General features: G+C 41.1%; 1 protein-coding gene across 1 annotated transcript in view; it reads left to right on the top strand.

The window, feature by feature from the left end:
• Positions 1–568: 568 nt before the first annotated feature.
• Positions 569–27,303, top strand: part of LOC129776405 (acetylcholine receptor subunit beta-like 2) — a 30,674-nt gene continuing 3,939 nt past the window's right edge. Inside the window, exons 1-8 of the mRNA XM_055782032.1 lie at positions 569–739; positions 802–1,313; positions 1,379–1,511; positions 1,579–1,706; positions 1,763–1,938; positions 3,606–3,758; positions 18,468–18,547; positions 18,895–19,004. Coding sequence (XP_055638007.1) covers positions 694–739; positions 802–1,313; positions 1,379–1,511; positions 1,579–1,706; positions 1,763–1,938; positions 3,606–3,758; positions 18,468–18,547; positions 18,895–19,004 — 1,338 coding nt within the window. The 5' untranslated portion in view covers positions 569–693. The remainder of the gene's footprint in view (positions 740–801; positions 1,314–1,378; positions 1,512–1,578; positions 1,707–1,762; positions 1,939–3,605; positions 3,759–18,467; positions 18,548–18,894; positions 19,005–27,303) is intronic.

The raw sequence follows: 27,303 nt of genomic DNA, 5'->3' as shown, positions 1-27,303 counted from the left end.
GCCCGACTATTCCGCGAATAATCGGGGTTGTACTGTATTTTTGAGTCTATCAAAATTCCCCGCTCTATAAGCGCAACAGTAATTCAGCAAAAGTTGCAGCAACGATAGATACCGTGTATTGAAAAATCAAGCTTCTCCGCATGACAGAAGCCACTTTGGCCCAATGGAGAAGCAGGTAGTCTACGGTCCTATCCAAGTATTCAAATGTTCATGGACGGTTATATCCATATGAAACAAAAGAGAAAATCTTTAAGATTCAGAAAAATTTCAGAGCAGCAACAAGAAAAGTGTTACCCTACCCATGTAGGAGAGCTTTGATGTAAACCTAATCCATATGAACGGAGCGAATGATTTCACATCACATGACTAGCTGAGAATATCATAACAACAATATGTATCCGGTATAGCCGGCGAGCACGTATATAAACAAAACCACGTGGTTTGAATGAATTGTTTTGTAAACAAAAGCATGCGCAATAAGAAGTATACAGAGCATATCAAAATTTTCTCTCAAAATTATTGATTTTTCAGATTACTCGGATTTACAGCATCCCAATCATTTTTCTCATTACATATTCACTTTCTGCAGATCCCTTTTAGGGAGTGGATCGTTTCTTTTGAAAAACCTTAATTTTTCATCTCAAAACTTAAAAACTTGTTCACTAACAAAGCAATTATTACCAGAAAGTTACAATGAAGTCACTTCTACTACTTTTAGTGGCTATAAGTTGTGCTCAAGGTAGGTTTAGTTACAAAATCCTAGTGAATGATATCGTTCGACCCAAATTTCACCCTTTTCAGCTTCTGTCGTACACATCGAGGCGAATCCTGATGCTAAAAGGTTGTATGACGATTTGTTAAGCAACTATAATCGTTTGATACGACCCGTTGTGAATAACACCGAAACACTAACAGTATGGTTAGGGCTAAAGTTATCCCAATTGATTGAGGTCAGCTTACGAAACCAGGTTATGACCACCAATCTTTGGGTGAAACAAAAATGGTTCGATTACAAACTCAAATGGGATCCTGAAGAGTATGGTGGTGTGGAAATGTTATATGTACCCTCGGAGCAAATCTGGTTACCTGATATAGTGTTGTACAATAACTGGGACGGCAATTACGAGGTAACGCTGATGACGAAAGCTACACTGAAATATACTGGGGAGGTATTCTGGGAACCACCAGCTATCTATAAATCGTCTTGTGAGATGAATGTGGAGTACTTCCCGTATGACGAACAGACATGTTTGATGAAATTTGGTTCCTGGACATATAACGGCGCCCAGGTGGAGTTGCGACATCTGGATCAGGTAGCATTATTTAAGCACATGCTACTTGGAACATTTGAGTATATCTAAAACCGTCATATTCCTAGGTTCCTGGCAGCAACTTAGTTCAGATAGGAATAGATCTTAGCGAATTTTACCTGTCTGTGGAATGGGATATACTTGAAGTTCCCGCTAGTCGCAATGAGGAATATTATCCATGTTGTCCTGAACCATTCTCCGGTTAGTACTAAAATGTCGATAAAGAACTTGAACCTATTTCACATTTGATGATCTGTTTTTTCAACAGATATTACTTTCAAACTGACAATGAGACGAAAAACTTTGTTTTATACTGTAAACCTAATAATCCCGTGCGTTGGTATTACATTTTTAACCGTCTTGGTGTTCTATTTGCCAAGTGACTCCGGAGAAAAGGTGGTGAAATAATAGGATACGGATTTCGTTTGTATTATACATAGTTAAATTTCTAGGTAACGCTGTGTATTTCAATTCTGGTGTCCCTAACGGTGTTCTTTTTGCTGTTGGCTGAAATCATTCCCCCTACTTCGCTGGCCGTACCGCTTCTAGGGAAATATCTACTGTTCACAATGATCTTGGTCTCATTATCCGTATGGACGACCGTTTGTGTGTTGAATGTCTGGTACAGGTGAGTGCGTCCACACTTGAAATAATACTGAAGCCCAATAGAAGTTATGTAAAGGGTGTGTCACATCAAATTGCATCACGGAAAAAACGCTGTAGAAATTTAATTTTTAGGAATTATATCTTCAGCTTTGGTTTTATAATCAGATAAGAGTGTATAGATCACGTTGGCCATGCTTCACTGTCAATTTTTCGTAAATTTGGAAAAATGTCGTCGAACGAAAAAGAGCGTCGTGAATTAATCTTGTACATTCATTTCGAGAATCCGGAGTTGTCACATCGGGACATCGGTAAGATGCTGGGAATCGTCCAATCCACGGTCAGCAGAGTACTAAAACGATACTTCGGGAACCTAACCATCGACCGGAAGGTGAAGAACGGCAAAAATGGATGCTCCGTCAGTGAAAAAGATCACAAGCGCGTAGTTAAGCAGTTTAGACGTGATCCGAGAAGTTCGGTCCGGGATGTCGCCAATAAGCTGAATTTGTCAAGTTCATTCGTCCAGCGGACCAAGCAGCGGGAGGGCCTGCGTACATACAAGGTTCAGAAGGCTCCTAACCGCGACGAAAGGCAAAACATGGTGGGGAAGACGCGAGCCCGGAAGCTGTACACCGAAATGCTGACGAAGCCGCATTGCCTGGTAATGGACGACGAAACCTACGTCAAAGCGGACTTTCGTCAGCTGCCGGGCCTGTTGTTCTTCTCCGCAGAGGACAAATTCAGCGTTCCGGAGGAGATTCGCAAGCAGAAACTATCTAAGTTTACCAAAAAGTACATGGTGTGGCAAGCGATCTGCTCTTGCGGAAAGCGGAGCGCCCCCTTCGTGATGACCGGCACGGTAAACGGGCAGGTTTACCTTAAGGAGTGCCAAAAGAAGCGCTTACTACCACTATTGAAGCAGCACGAGGGCCCGACCATCTTCTAGCCGGATCTCGCTTCGTGCCACTATTCAAAGGACGTGTTGGAGTGGTACGAAGCCAACGGGGTCACCTTCGTGCCAAAGGAAATGAACCCGCCCAACGCGCCGGAGCTTCGCCCAATAGAGAAATATTGGGCGATTATGAAGCAGGCCCTCCGGAAGAACCCAAAAGTTGTCAAATCGGAGGCGGACTTCAAGAGAAAATGGATTTCTGTTCAAAAAAAAAACTACAACCTGACGTTGTACAGAACCTTATGGACGGGGTAAAGAGGAAGGTGCGAGCATACGGGCTTGGGCTCGAAGTATGATTAAAAAGAAAATGCCAAAAGTTGTTTAATAGTTTTTATTTTACTGTCTAAAATTTTCAAAAGGATCGGCCTACTTGGCGAATTTCTACAGCGTTTTTTCCGTGATGCAATTTGATGTGACACACCCTTTAGTAGCTATGGCTGTGAAAATTAACAATTTTTGTCATACTAACATGTGTTCTATTATTAAAATACACTGGTGTCACTTTTTACGCGGGGGATACGTTCCGTGTAAAAGAAAAGCGGGTAAATTCCAAAATTACCATATTGATTTTTTTACGAATTGATACGTGTTGTGTAAAAAAATCGAAATCCGCGTAAAAATAAACCGCGTAAATTCCAAAAACCGCGTATAAAAAAACCTCGTAAAAAGCGACTTCAGTGTATACAACTATGCATTATTGTTCCTTTTCATTTTCAACTCAAATGTTATTCCATAAACAGGAGTACTTCGACGCACAAAATGTCCCCAATTGTAAAGCGTCTGTTTTTGGAAATTATGCCGAAAATATTAATGATGCGCCGGGCGAAGTATACATTACCGGACTACGATGATTCGACGCCGAGCAACGGATACACGAATGAGATAGAAATGAGGTATGTATAATATTAGGCTGTCAAAAAAGTCCTGCGGTATTTCCGCGATGTGTCGTTGTAAGCGCGTAGTTCTAGTTGTATTCATTGTATCGAGTCATACTAAAGCTTGTTGGGAAGGTATTTTTGCGCGCTATAATATAGTCCTTGACAGTGTTTTGTTTGGTTAAGTCGTTCGTGAGTTATAGTGTCGCAAATATGGAGCAAAATAAAGAGAAAATCCGACATATTTTACAGTACTACTATGACAAAGGCAAAAATGCATCTCAAGCTGCCAATAAAATTTGTGCAGTTTATGGACCCGATACAGTTTCCATTTCCACCGCACAACGATGGTTTCAACGATTTCGTTCTGGTGTAGAGGTCGTCGAAGATGCGCAACGCTCCGGAAGGCCTGTCGTCGAAAATTGCGACAAAATCGCTGAATTAGCCGAGAAAGACCGGCATAGTAGCAGCCGTAGCATCGGCCAAGAGCTGGGGATAAGTCATCAAACCGTTATTAACCATTTCAAGAAGCTTGGATTCACAAAGAAGCTCGATGTATTGGTGCCACACACGTTGACGCAAAAAACATCTTTGACCGTATCGACGCATGTGAATCGCTGCTGAATCGCAACAAAATCGACCCGTTTCTGAAGCGGATGGTGACTGGCGATGTGGGTCACTTACGACAACGTGAAGCGCAAACGGTCGTGGTCGGAGCCCGCTGAAGCGGCTCAGACGGTGGCTAAGCTCTCATTAACGGCCAGGAAGGTTCTGCTGTGTGTTTGGTGGGATTGTCAAGGAATAATCTATTATGAGCTGCTTCCCTATGGCCAAACGCTCAATTCGGACCTGTACTGCCAACAACTGGACCGCTTGAAGGTAGCACTCATGAAGAAGAGGCCATCTTTGATAAACAGAAGCCGCATTGTTTTCCATCAGGACAACGCCAGGCCACACACTTCTGTGGTGACGCGCCAGAAGCTCCGGGAGCTCGGATGGGAGGTTCTTTTGCTTCCGCCGTATAGTCCGGACCTTGCACCAAGTGACTACCATCTGTTTTTGTTCATGGCGAACGAGCTAGGTAGTCAGAAGTTAGCCACAGAAGAGGCCTGTGAAAATTGGCTGTCCGAGTTTTTTGCCAATAAGGAAGCGAGCTTCCATAACAGGGGTATTATGAAGTTGGCATCTCGTTGGGAACAAGTCATCGAACAAAACGGCGCATATTTGACTTAAAACAGATGATTGTAACAAATTTTATGAACAAATGAAAATTCAAAAAAAAAATACCGCAGGACATTTTTGACAGCCTAATATATTATCGTAATTTGTTAAATGGGAGGTATAGGGAGCACTATGTATATTGATCTTTTCGAATGAAATGTGGTATATATTAGCAGGGCCCGAAGTCTTCGAAGCTGAAAAATGAAAATCGACTTTCCTCTCAGTAGCTTCGACTTCGACTAAGACTACTTTGGGGTTTGTCGTCAACATGCTTTGAATTGACTAGAAATGAATTGTCGAGCGAGGATGACTGATAAAATTCTAGCAAATGGTTATTCTAATTGACGTGACTAATGAATACAAATCTGCCTCTTCATTCAACCTGACTTCAATCCACACTACTACTCCCTCTTATTTTAACGTCCATATAAAGTGAAACCAAAACTTGATTTCTGATGCAAAATTAACGGACGGCTTCATTGTTTACCCACCGTGAACTTCCAACGAACTTAGACAGTTACCAGGTATGCTATAAAGGTCTTCGTGTTAGTATTAGTGAATATCGTGCAGTTTGGAAGGAATTTTAAACAAAATTTCAGTTCACTTTGTCTCCCAGTTCAAACATATAGATAAACGGGTTTACATCAACGAAATTCACAATTTTGTTAGTCTTTCTGAACTCAACACTGCACGCTATTTTATATGTGAGTAATTTTCGTGTACGATACAAACAAATCTAGCTCACCTGTACTATACATCAAACTACGTTGAACTCAAACATCAATACATGCATATGTGATACATGAGAGAGAGAAATGAATTTTGAGGGGACTCACTTTAATATACAATGACAGGGAAGAATGAAATGAGATAGTCGAGTCGAAGAGCCCTGCATATTATTCTGTTCTTTGATTGATCTTCTAATCTACCTTTTAAAATTTCCTTTTGCTATAGTATTCCTAGTACCTCTACCAAAACTCGTCATCATAATATCAGATTAATTTCAGACACAATTCTCGTTCAAGATTTTTCAACCACTTGCCAATAACATGTCTCTCCGTTACATGGCATAAATCGTTCTTAACAAAACATTCGGCTATCCATTCTGATTTATACAGATAGAAGAAGATATAGGAGTGCGTTTTATCGCATTGGAATCCATTTCGCCTTTCGAACAAAGAATAATTTCGTTAGCGCAAGCATCAAATGGACTAACAACGCTTGTCACTATGTAATTATACAACATATGCGAATTAAATTTTCCGAAACCCCCCCATTTTCCCCTTTTCCTTCAGAGTTTTCCGAAAAATTTCAATTGTCATGTTTGGTTGGAATATGTTTGGTTGAAATATGTTTGGTTGAAATATGTGTATTATTTTTACGGGTCCCTCTCTCCATTCCAGGGAGGGAGAGGCGTCATACTATCATAGAAACAAAACCCTCACATCCCAAATTTGACTCGATTTGCTTGATTAGTTCTCGAGTTATGCAGAAATTTGTGTTTCATTTGTATGATAGCCTCCCCTTAAAGAGGGGGGAGGTGTGTCGAAACACCATAGAATGGTTTATCGATCCCTGAAACCTCTATATGCCAATTTTGATTCATATGCTTGATTAGTTCTCGAGTTATTTCAGTTTCAATTTTTTTTTAAATCGTAACTCAAAATACAGGTGTCCAATTGAAATATGATGCTAGATAAAGTTGTTAAAAAATAAATGAAACATTTAGGAAAAATAACATTTGAAATGTTCTGTTAAATTTTTTTCCACCAAATTTAAATTTAATATTGAAAACCTTTATATCTCAAAACACCCCTCCCCTTCGATATTTGTTTTGTATATTTTTATTGGATAGCCCTTCCAATTTAACAATGTTTTGTTTTGTTTTGAAATAAGAAAGTTTTTCATATTAAATTTAATTTTTCAGAAAGATTTTTTGGCAGTTCATTTAAAATGTTATTTTTTCTAAATGTTTCATTTATTTAATAACAATTTTATCTAATATCATATCCTAATTTGACATGAGAATTTTGAGTTACGGTTTTTTTTTAAAGAAAAATCACTGTTTCTGCATACGCCCTGTTCTGGCCACACTGGTGTTGTTCCTGCCGCATCGCTGTAGACTTTGGCCGATGGGGAAAAGAACGGAGCGAGAAACGTCAAAGACAGATAGAGGAAACAAAAAACAAACATTCGCTATTTGGAAGAAAAACTGAGAGTTGCACAAAAGAGCCATTGGGAAATTGTGAAAAGGAAATTGTGTAAAGTTTTAAGAGAGAAAGTTGGAGAAAGTTAGTAGGAAATTTAAGAAAGCTTGAAAGATCGTGTAATTGTGGAAGAAAGGTGTTTGCAAAGTTTACTGGGCTGAAATTCAAATTTGAATTAGCGGTAGAACGGCAGGTAGATAATGAATTCAGATTGTGAATATAACGGGTTTTGAATAGATCATTTTCATTGTCTAATGTAGATCACTAATACGAATCCACGACATTGAACTGAAATTCACCAAACAGTAGGGAAACGTTTTTGTTCAGAAGGCGAAGGAAACTAAAATTGTAAGATCAATAATAAATTATGTGATATCGAATTAATGGGAAAATATATTTGCAGTTTGATCTGTTGCATCAAAACAGATTGCCAAAAAGAACGTTTTCTTAACACTCGTCCGAACAAAATAAAAAATTTTATTTTCGAACAAAATGAATTCTCCCTCTGCGAAGGATGAAAAATGCCTGTTTTGTGGCAAAACGGAGAATGAGTCTGTGGACATCAATTGGGTCCAGTGTCATGAGTGCAAGCGCTGGGCTCACTTCTCTTGCGCTGGTGTTGATCAGAATGTCAACAAAATCGACTGGTATTGCCCACAGTGCGCGCGGCATGACGTTCAAAAATTGAAGGTTCCGGAGCCCGTTACGAAGAAGAAGCCTGCGAAGAAGTCCGGCTCGAAAAGCGATGCAGGGTCTGATCAAGGAGCTGGTTCCGTCATGGATTTGACTGAGCAGCAGTCTGGAGAGGAACAGCTGTTGAAGGAGACCTTTGCGAAGCAGATGGAGGCGCGGAAGATACAACTCGCTAGGAAGAAAGCTTTGTTCGAGCAGCAGATGAAGCAGGAACGGGAAATGCGCGAGCTTGAGCTGCAGTTCCAGCGTGAAGTCGAGAGACAGCAGCTAGAGTTCGAGCAGAAAATGCTAGATGATCAACTCGTGGCGGAACGCGATTTTTTGGAGAAACGGGATGCTATTCGTAGACAAATGGAGAATAGTATCCATCGAGTCAGCGTGCTGAAAGAGCAAGAAGGCACAGTTGGGGGCAAAATCGATGATGCTCCAGAGGACAAACCGAAGCAAAAGGTTAAGCAGTGGCTGCAGCAGCAAGAACAAGGCGATTCAGTGTCCACAACCAAGGATCCCCGAGGTGCTTTCCCGAAAGGAGGACCACAGCGCGACGATAGAGATGATAGGCTTCCGGTCCTGCCAAAGAAACAAGAAGTTCACGGTAAGATCGAGGATACTGAGAACGAAGAGGGAGATAGCGATAGCGAAGATAATGAGAAACCGATTAAAAATGCTAGGGAAGAAGAAGATAGGCTTGGGCGCAGGGTTAACCGGATTTCAAGGGATCAGTTGGCAGCCCGGAAAGCGGTGTCACACAGTCTTCCAAAGTTTAGGGGGGAACCTGAAGTATGGCCACTGTTTATTAGTAGTTTTGAGTACACGACAGAGGCCTGTGGGTTTTCGAATTAGGAAAATCTGAAACGGTTACAGGACTGCTTGATTGGTGACGCGCTGGAGGCGGTGAGAAGTCGGCTCGTGATGCCGGATTCTGTTCCGGACGTGATTCGAGATCTTCGGAACCTGTTTGGTAAACCGGAGAAGCTGCTCAAGCCCTCTTGGTGAAGGTGAGGAATGCACCAGCTCCGAGAGTGGATCGGCTGGAAAGTTTTATCCATTTTGGGATTACGGTCAAGCAGTTGTGCGACCATCTCGAGACTGCTCGTCTCCACGAACACCTTAATAACCCGATGCTTGTGCAGGAGTTGGTCGATAAACTGCCCCCAAGCTACAAATTGGATTGGGTCCGGTTTAAACGCAACAAGGTGGAGAGTCCACTGCGAATGTTCACGAACTTTACGAACGATATCGTCTCCGACGTGTCTGAAGTTACGGAATTTGCTACGTTGTCAGTGCACGAACACCTGCAGTCCGGGAAAGGAAATCCCAAGAAGAAAGAATTCGTACATGTGCATGAATTAGAGCAGAACCGAAATGAAGCATTTCGAAGCGCAGTCAGCAAGGCTTGCTGGATTTGTAAACGGTCGGACCATCTCATCAAGTTCTGCGAGGAGTTCAGACGAATGAATATTGCGCAGCGATTGAGGGAAGTCGAGAGGCAGAAACTGTGTGGACTCTGCCTGAACAGACACGGTAATGGGCGATGCTTTTCGAAGATCCGATGCACGATTCGAAACTGCCAGGGGAACCATCATCCTCTGCTACACCGTGTTGAGGAATCTGTACAGTTGCAGAAAGCGGAGTGCAACGCGCTTAAGGACACGGAGTGTTCAGTATTTTTCCGCCAGATACAGGTAACGCTATATGTTGGGAATCGGCAGTTCGACACTGTGGCGTTTTTGAATGAAGGGTCATCTGCTACGTTGGTGGATGCTGCGGTAGCCAAGCTGCTGAGGGCGCAGGGCGCTGTGGAGCCTCTGATTGTAACTTGGACTGGCAATATTAATCGCTTTGAGAATGGCTCAAGAAAGGTTGAACTGATGATATCAGCGAAGGGTTCACGAGAAAGGTTTCCACTGTTCAACACTAGAACGGTGTCGGAACTACAGTTGCCAAAGCAGAATGTACGAATTGCGGAAGTGGCAAAACAGTATCAGCATCTGGCTGGCGTACCGGTAAATAACTATTCATCAGCCACGCCTACGATTCTGATTGGGTTAGACAACCTGTACTTGTTCGTACCCTTAGATTCACGGGTTGGAAAGCCTAGCGAACCGATAGCAGATCGGTCAAAACTCGGATGGACGATTTATGGTTTGGAGAAGCGGAAACCCAGTATTCACACGTATTTGAATCTGCATTCCGTCACAACAGTGAGCAACCAAGAACTACACGACGCTATTCGAGAGCAGTATGCGATGGAAGAAGCAGCGGTTACATTGTACGCCATGCCAGAGCCAGCTGACGAGAAACGCGCTCGAGAAATCCTAGAAGCTACCACAAAACGGGTAGGCGATCGTTTCGAAACGGGGCTGATATGGCGAAGAGATGAGCGGAAGTTTCCCGACAGCTACCCAATGGCTGTTCGGAGGATGAAGTCCCTCGATCGGAAATTAGAAAGAGATCCAGAACTAAAGCGAAACGTGTGCCAGCAGATCGAGGATTATCAAGTTAAGGGTTATGCTCACAAAATAACAGCGGCAGAAATGAAAGATACTTCTTGTTCGGCGGTGTGGTATCTGCCGATGAACGCGGTGGTCAATCCGAGGAAACCCGGCAAAGTGCGTCTGGTTTGGGACGCGGCTGCGTCTGTCGGAGGTGTGTCACTGAACTCCGAATTACTGAAGGGGCCGGACTTGTTAGTGCCCCTACCGAAAGTGTTATGTTGTTTTCGAGAAGGCCCGGTTGCTTTCGGGGGAGACATACAAGAAATGTTCCACCAAATGAAAATTCGAGCTATGGATAAACAAGCGCTTCGATTTCTGTTTGGAACCGACGATTCAGGGGCACCATAAGTGTACGTTATGGACGTAGCAACCTTTGGCGCCACGTGCTCCCCCTGTTCGGCGCAGTTTGTGAAGAACCTAAATGCAGAACAATTTGCTGAGCAGTTCCCGGAGGCAGCCGCAGCAATTACAAAAAAGCACTATGTGGATGACTATTACGACAGCGCAGACACCATCGAGGAGGCGATCCAAAGAGCCGAAGAAGTGAAATACATACATTCACGGGCAGGTTTCCACATACGAAACTGGGTGTCAAACTCGGAGAAGTTCTTAGAGGCCCTCGGCGAGCGTAGCGCAAACGAAGCAGTACATTTTTCCAGAGACAAAGGCACGGAGTACGAACGTGTGCTGGGCATCATTTGGGAGCCGGTGGAAGACATTTTCTGTTTTGCCACCGTATCTAAGTCAGAGTTTCTGAAAGTTATTTGTGGAGAAGAACATCCGACGAAGCGGACTGTCCTCAGTTTCGTGATGGCGCAATTCGATCCTATAGGATTTCTCACTCCGATCACCGTGTGCGGGAAGATGCTGGTTCAAGATCTTTGGCGGACTGGTTGTGACTGGGATGATAAAATCGACGAGGTATCTTTCACGAAGTGGCAATGTTGGATACAGATGATGCGAGATATTGGATCGTTCAGACTGCCTCGGAGTTACTTTGGGAACGCCAAGTCAGGCGAAATAACGGACTTGCAACTTCACGTATTTGCTGATGCGAGTGAGACAGCGTACGGATGCGTGGCGTATTTTCGCGCCATTGTTCGTGGAGAGGTGAGGTGTGCCCTGGTTATGAGTCGGTCCAAGGTGGCCCCACTGAAGCAAATCTCGATCCCTCGCCTAGAACTTCTTGCGGCTGTCCTTGGAGCTCGGTTGTCACGGACGGTGCTGGAGAGCCACAGCTTTAAGGTTGATAGAGTGGTATACAGGATCGACGCAAGCGTGGTACTGTCGTGGATTCGGTCTGATCAGCGCAGATACAAACAGTTTGTCGGATTTAGGATCGGAGAAATACTTAGCCTGACAAAGCTGACGGACTGGCGCTGGGTTCCGACAAGGTTAAACGTAGCAGACCAGCTTACGAAGTGGGGTAAGGACCCAGAAATGCATCCGGATAGTACGTGGGTTCGAGGTCCTTCCTTTTTGTACAAGAGAGTAGAAGAGTGGCCGAAAAAGGAATTACCGCCAGCAAACTCAACGGAGGAGCTAATCGTTCATTTGTTGCTGCACGATGTGAAGGTACCGGATGTTCTCGTGGACGCTCTTCGCTTTTCAAAGTGGACAGTACTGGTACGTACGATGGCCTGCGTATTCCGTTTTGTGTCTAACGGCAGGAGGAAGATTCAAGGGCTGCCGATTGAGACTCTGCGAGCAACAGGCAGACAGTTAAAGGTGCTGAAGCAGAGGTCCGCTGCGTCGGTTCACATACCGTTGCAGCAGAACGAGTATGAGAAAGCGGAATTGTTTCTGATGAAGACGGCGCAGGCGGAATGCTTTATAGATGAGTTGAAGGTACTCAAGAGGAACAAGGATCGCCCGGTAAATCAGTGGATGGCGCTGGAGAAGTCCAGTCCGCTGTACAAGCTAACACCGTTGGTCGATGCAAAAGGTTTAATACGAATGGAAGGCCGAGTCGAGCGAGCGGAATTCCTTCCGTTTGATATGCGATTTCCAGTGATTCTTCCAAGCGATCACAGGATTACCAGATTGATTGTCCAGTACTACCACGAGAAGAGCGGTCATGGGTACCGTCAAGCGGTGAAGAACGAACTGAGGCAACTGTACTATATTCCGCACGTGGATGCAGTAGTTCGGAAGGTGTCGTCGTTATGCGTTTGGTGCAAGGTACACCGTAGTCGACCTCAAGTTCCACGTATGGCTCCGCTGCCGGTGCAGAGGCTCACGACGAATCTTCGCCCGTTTAGTTACGTCGGTGTGGATTACCTGGGACCGATCGAGGTGACCGTTGGTCGCAGGACGGAGAAACGGTGGATAGCGTTGTTCACCTGTATGGTTACACGTGCGGTTCACCTGGAAGTGGCTCATGGATTGACAACCCAGTCGTGTTTGATGGCGATCGATAGGTTTACCAGTCGCCGAGGCTGGCCCTTCGAGTTCTTCTCCGACAATGGGACGAATCTGCGAGGCGCCAGCAAAGAAATAATAGAGGCTGTGAGGAATATCGGAGACGACTGTGCTGATCAACTTACGAGTGCGAGAACGAAATGGACGTTTAACCCCCCAGCAGCACCTCATATGGCCTCGTACGGCGCCTCGTACGTTCAGTGAACTGTTCTTGACGACGGTAGACGAATAACGGACGAAATTCTGCAGACTGCCATCGTTGAAGCGGAGGACATAGTCAACTCTCGTCCACTCACCTACGTTTCTCAACAGTCTGACGAAGCAGAAGCACTAACGCCGAATCATTTTTTGAAGGGTGCTTCACCGAATTCACCGTGTGCTGTTTTACCAACCTCGAACCCAGCGGTGGCGCTTCGAGACGCTTTCCAGCGTTCGCAGCAGCTAGCTAACATTATGTGGGAACGCTGGCTTAAGGAGTACGTTCCATCGCTGAATACGCGGACTAAGTGGTTTGGTGAGACAAGACCGTTACGAGCTGGAGACTTAGTATATGTCGTCGAAGGAAATAACCGGAAGTGCTGGATTCGTGGAGTAGTGGAGGAACCCATCGTTTCTGGAGATGGAAGAATCCGACAGGCTTGGATTCGAACAAAGAGCGGACGGTTCAAGCGAGCGACAGCGAAACTGGCAGTGATGGAAATCGGTGAGGAAGGTAACTCTGATCGGGATTTGACTCCCGGGACAGGGTTACGGGCCGGGGAATGTTCTGGCCACACTGGTGTTGTTCCTGCCGCATCGCTGTAGACTTTGGCCGATGGGGAAAAGAACGGAGCGAGAAACGTCAAAGACAGATAGAGGAAACAAAAAACAAACATTCGCTATTTGGAAGAAAACCTGAGAGTTGCACAAAAGAGCCATTGGGAAATTGTGAAAAGGAAATTGTGTAAAGTTTTAAGAGAGAAAGTTGGAGAAAGTTAGTAGGAAATTTAAGAAAGCTTGAAAGATCGTGTAATTGTGGAAGAAAGGTGTTTGCAAAGTTTACTGGGCTGAAATTCAAATTTGAATTAGCGGTAGAACGGCAGGTAGATAATGAATTCAAATTGTGAATATAATGGGTTTTGAATAGATCATTTTCATTGTCTAATGTAGATCACTAATACGAATCCACGACATTGAACTGAAATTCACCAAACAGTAGGGAAACGTTTTTGTTCAGAAGGCGAAGGAAACTAAAAATGTAAGATCAATAATAAATTATGTGATATCGAATTAATGGGAAAATATATTTGCAGTTTGATCTGTTGCATCAAAAAAGATTGCCAAAAAGAACGTTTTCTTAACACTCGTCCGAACACGCCCTTATAAAAAATCAATCGTTATTAAATTTGATCATATGATGAAAATTTTGATATCGGGTAGTTTCCACCATTTGTACCAAGTTTCAATAAAACAGAAGAAAGTCGTGTCAAAATTTGCTGTTTTTCGGCTGATTTAGGGGTGGAATTGCTCTATATTAACCCTTAGCGAACGAATGCCGCCATACTCGCGACATTGCAAATATTCTAAAAAAATAGAATGCCGCCATACATGCGGCATTCCGTTATATTCCAGGAATTCGGTTAGGTTATAAATGTGTATAAATAAATACATTACATACACAATCTATTTCTTTATTTCAACTCCCATAATTTTTCTGAAATTTTCATTTCATTATAATTTTTTTCGACATACCTGTTCGTATACTACCTATTATTATTGGAAGTTTCCATAAAATCCACCTTTTCTCGCTCTGGAAATAAAGCGATCAATTTCTTAAAAATCCGTCGACCAACTGGTTCTAGAAAAATGCGCTCGTTCGTTAAAGGTTAATTGAATAGGTGAAATGGGAAAAAATATTATTAACATTAAGTAGTTACTATTATGGGAACGTTATTTTGAAAAATCTGTAATCTGTATCTGGTTTTAAAAAGTCGAAAAAATCTATAATAATCCAGATTATTATGTAGATATGAACGAATTTCATGCCAACTCGACTAGCTGTTGGCAGCATCATCTTAGATAGCGGCGAAACGTCGTGGGTGTGAACACATGGATCTTTTAAGCAACTTTGCATACTTGAAATATTCAACAAAGCATTATACCACTTTTTGAAGAGCGCCAACAATTTTTTCTTGATTTTTTTACAAAAAATTATAACTTAAAAACTATGATATCTACAAAATTTTAGTCAAAAGATGAAATGTAGGAAATTATATTTTCATAAAAAATATCATCTTCCGATGTATGTGTGACTCGTTGGAAATTGTATGGGCTATTCATATCTATTTTTTTTAATTTGAAAGCATGTTTCCGAGAAAAATGAGTTTTTTTTTAAAAATTTCACTTCATCGTTCGACTAAAATTTGGAGGTCTGATAGATTTTTTGCGAGTTTTTTTTTAATTTATATTTTTAAAATTTTTTTTTCGAAAAATTCTCATTTATAAAATACTAGCTGTATTCTGCCACGCTTTGCTGTGGCACATTGTGGTGGCATGGTTGAGTCGAATTTTCATTTTTTTTAATTGTTTTTCGAGTTTTTGACGCGCACACAAACGAACACAGCATTTATATATATATATATATATATATATATATATATATATATATATATATATATATATATATATATATATATATATATATATATATATATATATATATATATATATATATATATATATATATATATATATATATATATATATATATATATATATATATAGAGATAGAGATGGATTACGGAAATCGATAAATTTTAAATCATTCCGAAACACAATTTCAGTTCACGATTTTGTCAAACACTTGGAAAAAAGATGTTTCCATCACATAGAATTCATATTTAATACGAAATGGTCGATTTTCAAAAGAAACTTAATTTCAGAAACGTACTATGGCCATATAGAAGATAATTTTTCTCCATTTTTTCTCAATTTTTTATGCCATAACAACATTCCTCGGAGTCATGTATATTTTGTCCAACTTTGAGCTCAATCGGTTCCGCACTTTTCGAGTTTTTGACCCGCACACAAACGAACACAACATTTTTATATATATAGAGACTAGCTGACCCGGCAAGCTTCGTCCCGCCCAAAATTTGTTTTTTGTTATCAATACCTTCAAACATTCACGTTTTTTTACTAAGCGCAAGTTCATGCGTCCAATCGCAAAACTGTTCATTGATTGATCTTCTAATCGACCCCGTTGAATTTTCATTTTACTATAAAATTCCTAGTACTTCTACCAAAATTCATCATTATAATTATAATTTTCAGATACAATTCTCGTTCAAGATTTTTCAACCACTTGCAATTAACATGTTTCTCCGTTACATGGAATAAATGTTTGATACAGAAAACATGATAGAATAAAGACAGACCCCTCCCCTCTTCTCCCCTTAGAGAGGGGGAGGAGTGTCTATTCACTATAGAAACGTTTCGTGACCCCTAAAATCTTCACATGCCAAATTTGGCTCCACTTTCTTGATTAGTTTTCGAGTTATGCAGAAAATTGTCTTCCATTTGTATGGCAGCTCCCCCTTAGAGAGGGGGTGGAGTGTCTAACCACCGTGAAAACATTTATTGCGCTCTAAAACCTCCATATGCCTAATTTGGTTTCGTTTGCTTGATTAATTCTCGAGTAATGCAGAAATTTGTGTTTCATTTGTATGGCAGCCCCCACTAAGAGAGGGAGGAGTATCTAACCACAATAGAATCATTTATTGCACCTTAAAACCTCCACATGCCAAACTTGGTTTCGTTTGTTTGATTAATTCTCAAGTAATGCAGTGTTTTATTTGTGTGGCAGCCCCCCCTAAGAGAGGCGGGAGGAGTATCTAGCCAAAATAGAATCATTTATTGCATCCTAAAACCTATACATGTCAAATTTCGTTTCATTTACTTGATTAGTTCTCGAATAATGCAGAAATTTGTGTTTCATTTTTATGGTAGCCACCCTCTAAGAGAGGGAGGAGGAGTATCTAACCACAATAGAATCATTTATTGCACTCTAGAACCTCCACATGCCAAACTTGGTTTCGTTTGCTTGATTAATTTTCGAGTAATGCAGAAATTTGTGTTTCATTTGTATGGCAGCACCCCCTAAGAGAGGGGGAGGAGTATCTAACCACCATAGAATCATTGATTGCACCCTGAAACCTCTACATGCCAAATTTGGTTTCGTTTGCTTGATTAATTCTGGAGCAATGAAGAAATGTGTGTTTCATTTGTATAGCATCATTGAAAAATATCAAACACATTTTTGACAAAAAATTCTATAAAAAAAAATATTTTGGAAATTAAAAATTTTTATTTTTCTCGAAAACATGTGTTTTTAAAATTCCGAAAAAAGATAAAAAGGAAAAAAGTTCTTCTGAAAACAACTTTTTCATGTTTTCTTCGAAAAATTGCTATTGATGTTCAACTCGTAACATTTTTATGCATAAATTATTGCAATTTACATGTTCTGAAAACTTTTTTCTATTTAGAAACATGTTAAGAACATGTGAAACGTGAGAATTTACACACAAAAATGTTACGAGTAAAACATTATTTTTTCAGGAATCTGCCTTATATTCCAGTAACTATAAAAGTTGACGTCTTCGACAAAAGTTCATATCCGAATAGAAGGACTTGTAAGGGCTATTAACATATTTTTTTCTCCAGAATTTTCAAAAAATACGTTTTTGAGAAAAATGAGTTTTAATTTTTCAAGTAATTTTTGTTTCGGCGAAATTTTTTCAATTTTTTTTTGTATTTTTTCATGAAAATTTAAACAATTTTATACATTTCACCTTCTGACCAGAATTGTACAGGCATCATAGTTTTTGAATTATCAATTTTGTGAAAAAAAAATAAAAAAAGGGCTTTGCAAAAAGTAGTCTAATTCTTTTTTGAAGGTTTCAAGTATGCAAAGTTTCTTATATGACCCATACCTTTACACCTGCGTTTCACTTCTATCTGAGATGGTGCTGCCAACTCCTGAGACGATTTGGCATGAAATTCGTCCATGGTAGGGACCATTCTCCCTATTTCGAAGAAACTCTCGCTAGAGTTTTCTAGAGTCTGGCTTCATTTGATTTAAATGAATAAAAAACTAGATGAAGTAGGATGGAAACGAGAGAACAAAACTAGAGGATTGACATCCCAGTAAATAAATGCTATTTCCATGAGGGATCCGATTTCAAGATATATTAGATACTTTGAGTTTTAAAAATACAAAATTTATTAAAAAATCTTTGAAAAGAGTTCAGATAATAGAGTAAAACAAACGAATCATTTTTCCATTGGGGAAAAAATTAACGCTTCTACTCCAAAATTTCTATTTATGATTTCTTATTGATTCATAAACGTGCTATCGTTACTAAATTAATCAACTTGTCCTTCTCTTTCTAATATACCTACTGCCCTCGTGGCTTGTGTAAAGACGAATTTGAAAATGACGAACGCTCCGTGGTCTCGTAAAAGTTTAATGATAATAACATAATATAAGTGTCTGCCGTAAAAGATACATATAATCACACATACCAAATCATGAATCTGGTCCTTTCTCCTGTGATGTCGCCCGGAAAAGTTCCATTTGCCTCCCGACTCTATAAAGCAATGAGTTCATTAACGCTTTTCCTTCACCACTTTACCGTTTTTATTTGCAGTGTCAGTGATTTTCCGGGCGAGTTCAAAGAAGGCGGCGACAGCTTTGAAAACATTGGGGTGAATCTTCCACATGGTTCAGGTAAGCATCTGAATAAAGATCCACTTTATGCCGCACATATCCCCAGGTCAGCCACGCCAAATTAGTACTCTTTTCGCCCGTGAGTAAGCAGTGCGGAACTTCGGAGTCTTGTGTCATCCCGTTGGCTACCGTTGTTACGGTTCCGGTCGCGCGTGGCCGCCGGTTATATGCACAAAACTCTGCTCGGATATTTGAACATATTTGAGAGCGATGTTATTAACATTTCAACACAAAGCAATAAAGTTTGCTCCGCATAGCGTCTGCGTGATAATTTATAATTAAAATTTGCTTTATTTCGTGTTTGTGTGATTATCCACACCTTCGCTGCTTCTGGGCTCGAACTGCAGTCGACCAAGATAACATGATACCGAAGCAACTGTCGCCGGAGGTGCTTTCCGCGATACAGGCCGTGAGATTTATTGCTCAACATATTAAGGACGCTGATAAGGATAATGAGGTGAGTTTGTTTTTTTTCCATTCAGTTGCATATAGTTATCTCGAATAAGGATGAAGCTATTGATAAGATAATTTCGATTGAAGTTATGGCATAGTTATTAAATGCTTTAAAAGTTGCCAACAGGGTTGCATTCAGTGATGTCAATGCATACGAATTATTAAATGAGATGATAAGGAAATGATATGATTTCCATTAGCAAGAGAGACGAATGAACTCTCAGAGTTTAAAGTCTCTCTAATTCAATACCTTCCTTCCTTCCTTCCATTAGCAAGCGATGCATCGCAAGCGACAGAGAAATGCCAAATCGGTTTGAGACATCAAAAGAAATGTTTTTGTCTTCCTTCGTCTGCCGGTGGCAATATATTGTGGTGTCACGAATTGCTTGTTTTCGAAAAATTCACAAACAATTTCACATGGGGCTGTGCAAGATGAAACAAAGGCCAAAGTAGTTCCATCACTATAAAAGACGTTTTACACTGGTAAATAAATAAAAAAAATATATCTGCTCTCCTCTAATATAACTCATACATATGTTTCATGGAAAATATGAAAGATACAAATGTTATCGTTTACATTTTCTTGTTAGAAAACATCAATGATCGTGGTTGTCTTTCCATGTTGCCGTGAGCATGATGCAATGCAATTCCACGAAACTCTTCATCCATCGTTAGGATAAAACGATCGTACATAACTCAGTGTTTTTTTTCATTTCAACTAAGGTTCTCGAGAATGTTTCATCTTCTCGGAACAAAAGTAGAAAATTACCAGTTTTCTATGCTAGTGAGATTACATTTTAATCGACAGATTCATTCCCCACAAACGTCTTTCTTACTTATCTTGTGTACAGTTATCGCGATGGAAGCTCGCTAACATGGAGGGGTGCTTTTAACAAATTAGGTGCAGACATTATTATAGGATTATGTATCACTTCATCGGATGGACGCGGGGGTTAATTTTTACGTTTATGCGTTTTATAATCTGAAACAAAATAGAAACCTGAATTTTGTATATGAGATTCGTTTTTAGCGTTGAATGAAGATACTGTTATCTGGCTAAAAATTGAAAAAATTATTGTGGTTGAAACACATCTGACAGAATCAATTGATATTAATGGATTCAAAAAAGTGTATAGGGAATGGCTAAATATTAGACCCGTATTTTTTTATTTTTTCATTAGGGTGTACATTTCCATTTTAGGGTGGTCCGAAAAAAAAATCCCCTTTTTTCCAAAAATGACTTTTTCAAACTATTGAACCACTTTACGGATTCAGATGATCGACATACCAAATTGAAGCCAATGAAGCTAGTCTACTTTGAAAAAATATCGAACTTGCGATGGAATTGGATTTTGTAACTATTGATTGTATTTGTTTTTTATAGTTTACATGTACTCGGGACCATGGGCGCCATATATTTTTATATTTTTTCTTGAAGGCTGAGATTTCTTTACACAACATATCCGAAAATCAGAGAGGCGTTTATTTTCTTTTTTAAGTTATGATTTTTAAATTTAACCGATGGTCCAAAATTTTTATGGTATTGTCTTTGAAAACTGTCTGCCAAGGATGACATTTACGCTTATCTCAAAAATAACAGTGTGATAGACCAGTGGTTTTCAACCTTTTTTGCTTCAAACCGCTCCCCCCCACACCTGTCCTTTCATGGTGCTTGATGCAACGAAAGCTGTACTCCGCTTTCTGCAAGTAAAAATCGCTCGCCAAATCAACAACTTGTTGGCAAATTTCGACATCTTCTGTGTCCGGAGGTTCTCTGGAACATCCAACTTATCCTTAGCAGCCACATACAGGTTTCCTAGAATCTGGTTTAAATTCGCCTCCACAGACAACGTAGAATTCGCGATTCCCAACTTTTTTTCCGATAGCACGATGCGACAGATCCTTTTTCTCGAAGTACTCGTGCGAAACTTTATCGCGCACGCACAGTCTTTCGTCGTCATTTTGAAAACTTTTGCGCACATGATGAAATCAATGCACAGAGTGTAAATAATACATATTAACCTATATCTACGCAAAATTTCAATTAATTTTACCCAACCGAACAAAAGTTAGAGCAATTTGAGTGTGGGCAGTTCTTAAACGGTACACCTTTGAAATGCAGTTTCTAGCAATTCAATATACGAAATATTATATATTATTATATATTATGTATACGAAATAATCGGCCAAATGTTCACAAAAAAGTGTTTTTAATCTTTTTTTTACTGAAATTAAAACAGACAGGAAAGATTTTTTTTTCGATGTTGGTAATATGGGTCCAAAACTCAAACATTGACGTCTTTGCGACACTAGTAAATAAAGTCCGATTGAAATTTTAGTTGAAATTTTCCTAGGGTATTTTATCGCGGGAATCAACATTTTGCAGGAAGTCCGGTTCAAAAGTTCGAAGGTTACTTTTTTCGGATACATTCATTGGCACTCTAATGTCCATATTACCTCCACTATCCGTCTTACCCGCACTCACTCTACCAGATTGTTTAACAGTGGATTTAAAATATGATTTTTTCTAAATAGTTCATCTATTTTCCAAAAACTTTGTCAAACATCATATTCCAATCAGATATCGGGTTTTTGAGTTACGATTTTTTGAAATGAATACCAATGATTTCGAATACGCCCTAAACCAATCGGAATTAAAATTGCAAACAAATGAGAAAAATATTCTGATGAGCTGATGATTGCGCCGGCTAGTGACCATTCTATCCTGGATTCCTCGAGTCGAGAAGACGTACCACGCTAGATATGGAGTACATACTAGGGGGCGTTGCTGATTAATGGTCAGCTGCATCCCAATAGGAAGTATCCCGTGTCGGGTACACGTACAGAGCATTGAAGACAGCAACATCCCAATTACGAGAACACTTGTAATACTAACCTCAAGCCGACCGCGAGTAATCGGTTAAATATTACGAACATTGATAATAAGAAAAATTGTCAAAATATTGAACTCCGGCCCCGTCAGCCTAACGCCATATGAGCCTTGATAAAAATATATATTTTGGAAAAAAAATGAGAGAAACGCATTCGAAGTTTTCTGTCATATTTTTATGCCAGAAGTTTAAGTATTTCAGTTTAGCAATACACCGTTTTTTTATAATAATTAACTATTGACGGATCTCGCGCCAACTCGACTAGATGTTGGCATGGCCCTCTCATAACTCAATGAAACTTTCTGGGCGTGAAGACCTCACCTAATTAAGCAACTTGGCAAACTTAGTTTTCCGAAAATTTATCTATTTTATACCAGAAGCTATAAGTATTTCAGTTTAGCAATACACCGTTTTTTTATAATAATTAACTATTGACGGATCTCGCGCCAACTCGACCAGATGTTGGCATGGCCCTCTCATAACTCAATGAAACTTTCTGGGCGTGAAGACCTTACCTAATTAAGCAACTTGGCAAACTTAGTTTTCCGAAAATTTATCTAGACTAACATATGGAAAGGACTAAATATTTTTGATTATTTTTTTATAAAATTTGTTTACTCAAAAATGGTAAGTCCTACAAAAAAGTGATCTATGGAAGAGCTTTAGGAAAATAATTAAAAAAATACAAAAAAAATAATTTTTGAAATTCTACACTGAAAAAAATCGAATTCAAAAACTAAAAGTCGATTTTCTCAAAATGGTCATCTTAGATTTTGATGAAATGGCAGATAAATGGAAGATAAATATGTACCCTAAAACTCTTCCATACATCGCAACTTTTGCATATTTAAGGCAAAAAAGTTTTCCTAACAAAAACTGCTTCAAGATTTTTTCTCGGCAATTTTCAATTTTTTTTGTGAACAGTTATAGCAAGAATCAATAACAGGTAGAAACGGATTTATGGCGACCCTTGGATGCTAAAGTACAGTTTTCAGCTTGTTTTTGTAGTCAAATACAATATGTTTCAATTCAGAGAGCAACGACAGCTCTCAAACCATAGCCATCTGCCAAAAATCTCTTGATCGGTCGGTCAGGTATCGAATAGATGTTGTAGATTTAGGTATTTATTAAGAGTCACTGTAAGTTACTGTAGATATGGTAATAGTGTATTGTACAGATAACTTTATTTATTTATTTATAATGATACTACATCCCATTGAGAGATTAGATCTTCTTCACAATTTTTCGCCAATAGTCCCGATCCATGGCTGCAGTTCTCCAACTCCCGGCTGCACCGATTCTTGCCAAGTCCTGCTCCACCTGGTCCAACCACCTCGCTCGCTGGGCTCCTCTCCTTCTTGTTCCTACCGGATTCGATGCGAACACCATCTTTGCAGGGCTGCTGTCCGGCAATCTTGCAACATGCCCTGCCCATCGCACTCGTCCAGCCTTGGCGACTTTCTGAATGCTGGGTTCGCCGTAGAGTTGCGCCAGTTCGTGGTTCATTCTCCTTCTCCATACTCCGCTTTCCTGTACATCACCGTATATTGTTCTGAGCACTCGGCGTTCGAAAACTCCAAGCGCTTGTGAGTCCTCTTCAAGCATCGTCCATGCTTCGTGCCCATAGAGAACAACCGGTCGAATTAGGGATTTGTACATGGTACACTTCGTACGGGGCCGGAGTTTGTTGGACCTCAAGGATTTGCGGAGCCCATAGTAGGCACGACTTCCATTGACAATGCGTCTTCGAATTTCACGGCTGTTGTTGTTGTCAGTTGTTATCAACGAGCCAAGGTAGACAAATTCCTCTACCACCTCGAGCTCGTCGCCGTCGATCACAACACTACTACCAAGAAGAACTCTGTTGCGATCAGTCCCTCCAGCTAGCATGTATTTAGACTTAGACGCATTGATCCCAAGCCCAATCAGCCCTGCTTCGTGCTTCAGTCGGGTATACAAGTCGGCTACCGTCGCATGTGTTCTTCCGATTATGTCCACGTCGTCGGCGAAGCAGATAAACTGACTAGACTTGTTGAAAATCGTGCCCCGCATGTTGAAGCCCGCTCTCCGCATAACACCTTCCAGCGCCACGTTGAAGAGCAGACAGGAGATTCCATCGCCTTGTCGAAGTCCCCTGTGAGTCTCAAATGATTCCGACAGCTCACCTGAGATCCGCACACTGCACCGCACACCGTTCATCGTTGCCTGAATCAGTCTTGTCAGCTTTCGGGGAAAGCCGTGTTCGTCCATGATCCTCCATAGCTGTCGTCGGTCGATTGTATCATATGCGGCCTTGAAGTCGACGAAGATGTGGTGTGTAGGGACCTGATGCTCGCGGCACTTATGGAGGATCTGCCGCAGTGTAAAAATCTGGTCCGTCGTTGAGCAACCGGGCATGAATCCGGCCTGATAACTTCCCACAAATCTACTTACTATTGGCGATAGGCGGCGGAAGAGGATCTGAGACAAAATTTTGTAGGCACCATTCAGGATTGTGATGGCACGATAGTTCCCACAATCCAACTTGTCGCCTTTTTTATAGATGGGGCAGATTACCCCGTCCTTCCACTCCTCCGGTAGCTGTTCTGTGTCCCAGATCCTGACTATCAACCGGTGCATACACTCTACGAGTTTTCTCGGACCTCCCTTGAAGAGCTCCGCTACGAGGCCATCCTTACCAGCTGCTTTGTGGTTCTTGAGCTGATTATTGGCCTCCTTAACTTCACCCATCGTCGGGGGTGGTACGTCGTCGTTGTTCATTGCACCGGTGTAGTCCTCCTCAACGCCGTCTAGGTCTCCTGTCTGCGCGCTGTTCAGGTGTTCATCGTAGTGCTGCCTCCACCTTTCGATCACCTCGCGTTCGTTCGTCAAGATGCCTCCTTCCTTGTTTCTGCACATTTCGGCCCGCGGCACAAAGCCTTTGTGCGAGGCGTTTAGTTTCTTGAAGAACTTCCGCGATTCTCGAGAACGATAAAGCAGCTCCATCTCCTCACACTCTTTCTCTTCCAGGCGGCGCTTTTTTTCCCCGAAAGAGATGTGTTTGCTGCCTTCGTTTCAGTCTGTATCGTTCCACGTTTTGTCGAGTCGCTCGTTGCAGCATGGCTGCGCGTGCTGCATCCTTCTCGTTCAGGAGCGCTCGGCACTCGTCGTCAAACCATTCGTTCCGTTGTCCTCGTTGTTCATACCCGATGACGGTCTCTGCTGTGCTGCTAATTGCTGATTTTAAGGAGTTCCAGCATTCATCGAGGGGAACAGCATCCAGTTCGTCTACCCCCGGTAACGCAGCTTCAAGACGCTGCGAATATGTTGCAGCAACGTTCGGCTCCTGTAGTCGTCGTAGGTGGTACCGTGGTGAGCGCTGGTGTCTTATGTTATTGACGACTGACAGTTTAGAACGCAGTTTGACCATCACCAGGTAGTGGTCTGAATCGATGTTAGCGCCACGATAGGTTCTGACGTCGATGATATCCGAGAAGTGCCGACCGTCGATCAAAACGTGGTCAATTTGTGTTACTGTTTGCTGTGGTGATCTCCAGGTGTAACGGTATTGGAGGCTGTGCTGGAAGCTGCTGCGTATGGCTGTGCTGCTACGTATGGCCATGTTCTTGGAGGCAGCGAAGTCGATAAGTCTTAGGCCGTTTTCGTTGGTTCGCTGATGGGCGCTGAACCTACCAATTACCGGTCTGAATTCCTCCTCCTGGCCAACCTGAGCGTTCAAATCACCGATGACGATTTTGATGTCGTGTTTTGGGCAGCGATCGTATTCACGCTCTAGCTGCGCGTAGAATTCTTCTTTATCGTCATCGGTGCTAGCTAGATGGGGGCTGTGGACGTTGATAATGCTGATATTGAAGAAGTGGCCTCTCATCCTCAATCTGCACATTCTTTCATTGATCGGCCACCAACCAATCACCCGTTTTTGCATCTCCCCCATCACGATGAAAGCTGTACCCAGCTCGTGTGTGTTGCCGCAGCACTGATAGATGGTATATCCACCATGGATCGATCGCACCATCGAACCTTTCCAGCACACCTCCTGCAGCGCTACGATGTTGAAATTGCGGGCTCTTAATATTTCCGAAAGAATTCGGGTACTCGCAAGAAAATTGAGAGACTTGCAGTTCCATGTTCCGAGTTTCCAATCTCTAGTCCGTGTTCTTTGCGTAGGTCTAGTCCGATTGTCCTGTCTCGAATTTCTTTGTGAATTTTCCTGTGCGTTTTATTTTTACGGATGGCTTGCAGGGCCTGCACCAACCCCCTGTCTCGCCGGAGGACCGTCGTGCACAGCTCTTTTTAGAGTCCCCGCTGGCACGAAGACAGTGATCAGCCGCCCCTAACATGGGGATCAGACGCTGTTTTGAGCCGCACCTCCATGGTGAACAGACGCTCGGATAGGCCCCCTTCCCTGTCAGCATACGACCAAGATCCCACCGGGGTTGGTTAAAATGGCTCTGCAGTTGTTTGAAAAATACTAGTCGTGACCGGCAGCAAATGTAAAGTGGCGGAAAAGAAATACAGGTAAACTTCGATATAACGTAACTTTCAAAATTGTACGTTGTTTCGAATTGTACGTTATATCGAAGCATAATAAAGTACTCACAAACGTAGTCTATAATACATTATTGTGTTGCTGTTTTAGTAAAGTTAATGAATAACTTCAATCAGAAGACGAAGCCAGCCTTTCTCATGATGTTTTCCTTCGTACTGTTGATTAAAGATTGATTCATTTAGAATCACAAAACCAGCGTTATTTCGGGATTTATTGAAGGTACAAAACTTGTTTTAGCATCACAATACAGGTAATTCATTGTTTTATCAGAAAAAAAATATTGAAAAAAAATTTCCTTTACACTTTGGAAATGTGTACGTTATATCGAGGTAAAATGTACGTTATATCGAGTGACGTTATATCGAAGTTTCCCTGTAGCATTATTTTTTTTTGCCTCAATATGCACAAGTTGCGATGTATGGAAGAGTTGTAGGGCACATATTTATCTACAATTTATCTGAGTTGACCATTTTGAGAAAATCGACTTTTAGTTTTTGAAATCGATGTAGTGTAGAATAAAAAAAAAAATTTTCAGTATTTGTTTTGGAATATTCAATTATTTTCCTAAAACTCTTCCATATATAATTTTTTGTAGGACTCATTTTTGAGTAAAAAAAATATAAAAAAATAATCAAAATGTTAAGGCCTTTCCATATTTTTTTTTAATTAAATCGTTTATTCTACTTTTTCTACTTTAATCTACTATCATATATTAACATGTTTCCTTAATTCTATGGTTAATAAAATAGGAAACCGATTACTCGCGGTCGACTGGAATTTAGAAGGGTCATGCCAATCCCATAGAGTTTCCGAGAGGGTCATGCCAATCCCATAGACGAGTTGGCGCAAGATCCGTTTATTGT

This window comes from Toxorhynchites rutilus, chromosome 3 (genome assembly GCF_029784135.1).
Source record: "Toxorhynchites rutilus septentrionalis strain SRP chromosome 3, ASM2978413v1, whole genome shotgun sequence".
In the NCBI taxonomy this organism is placed as follows: domain Eukaryota; kingdom Metazoa; phylum Arthropoda; class Insecta; order Diptera; family Culicidae; genus Toxorhynchites; species Toxorhynchites rutilus.
The sequence above is the reverse complement of the archived record's forward strand: the minus strand, read 5'-3'. Positions and strand labels throughout refer to the sequence as shown.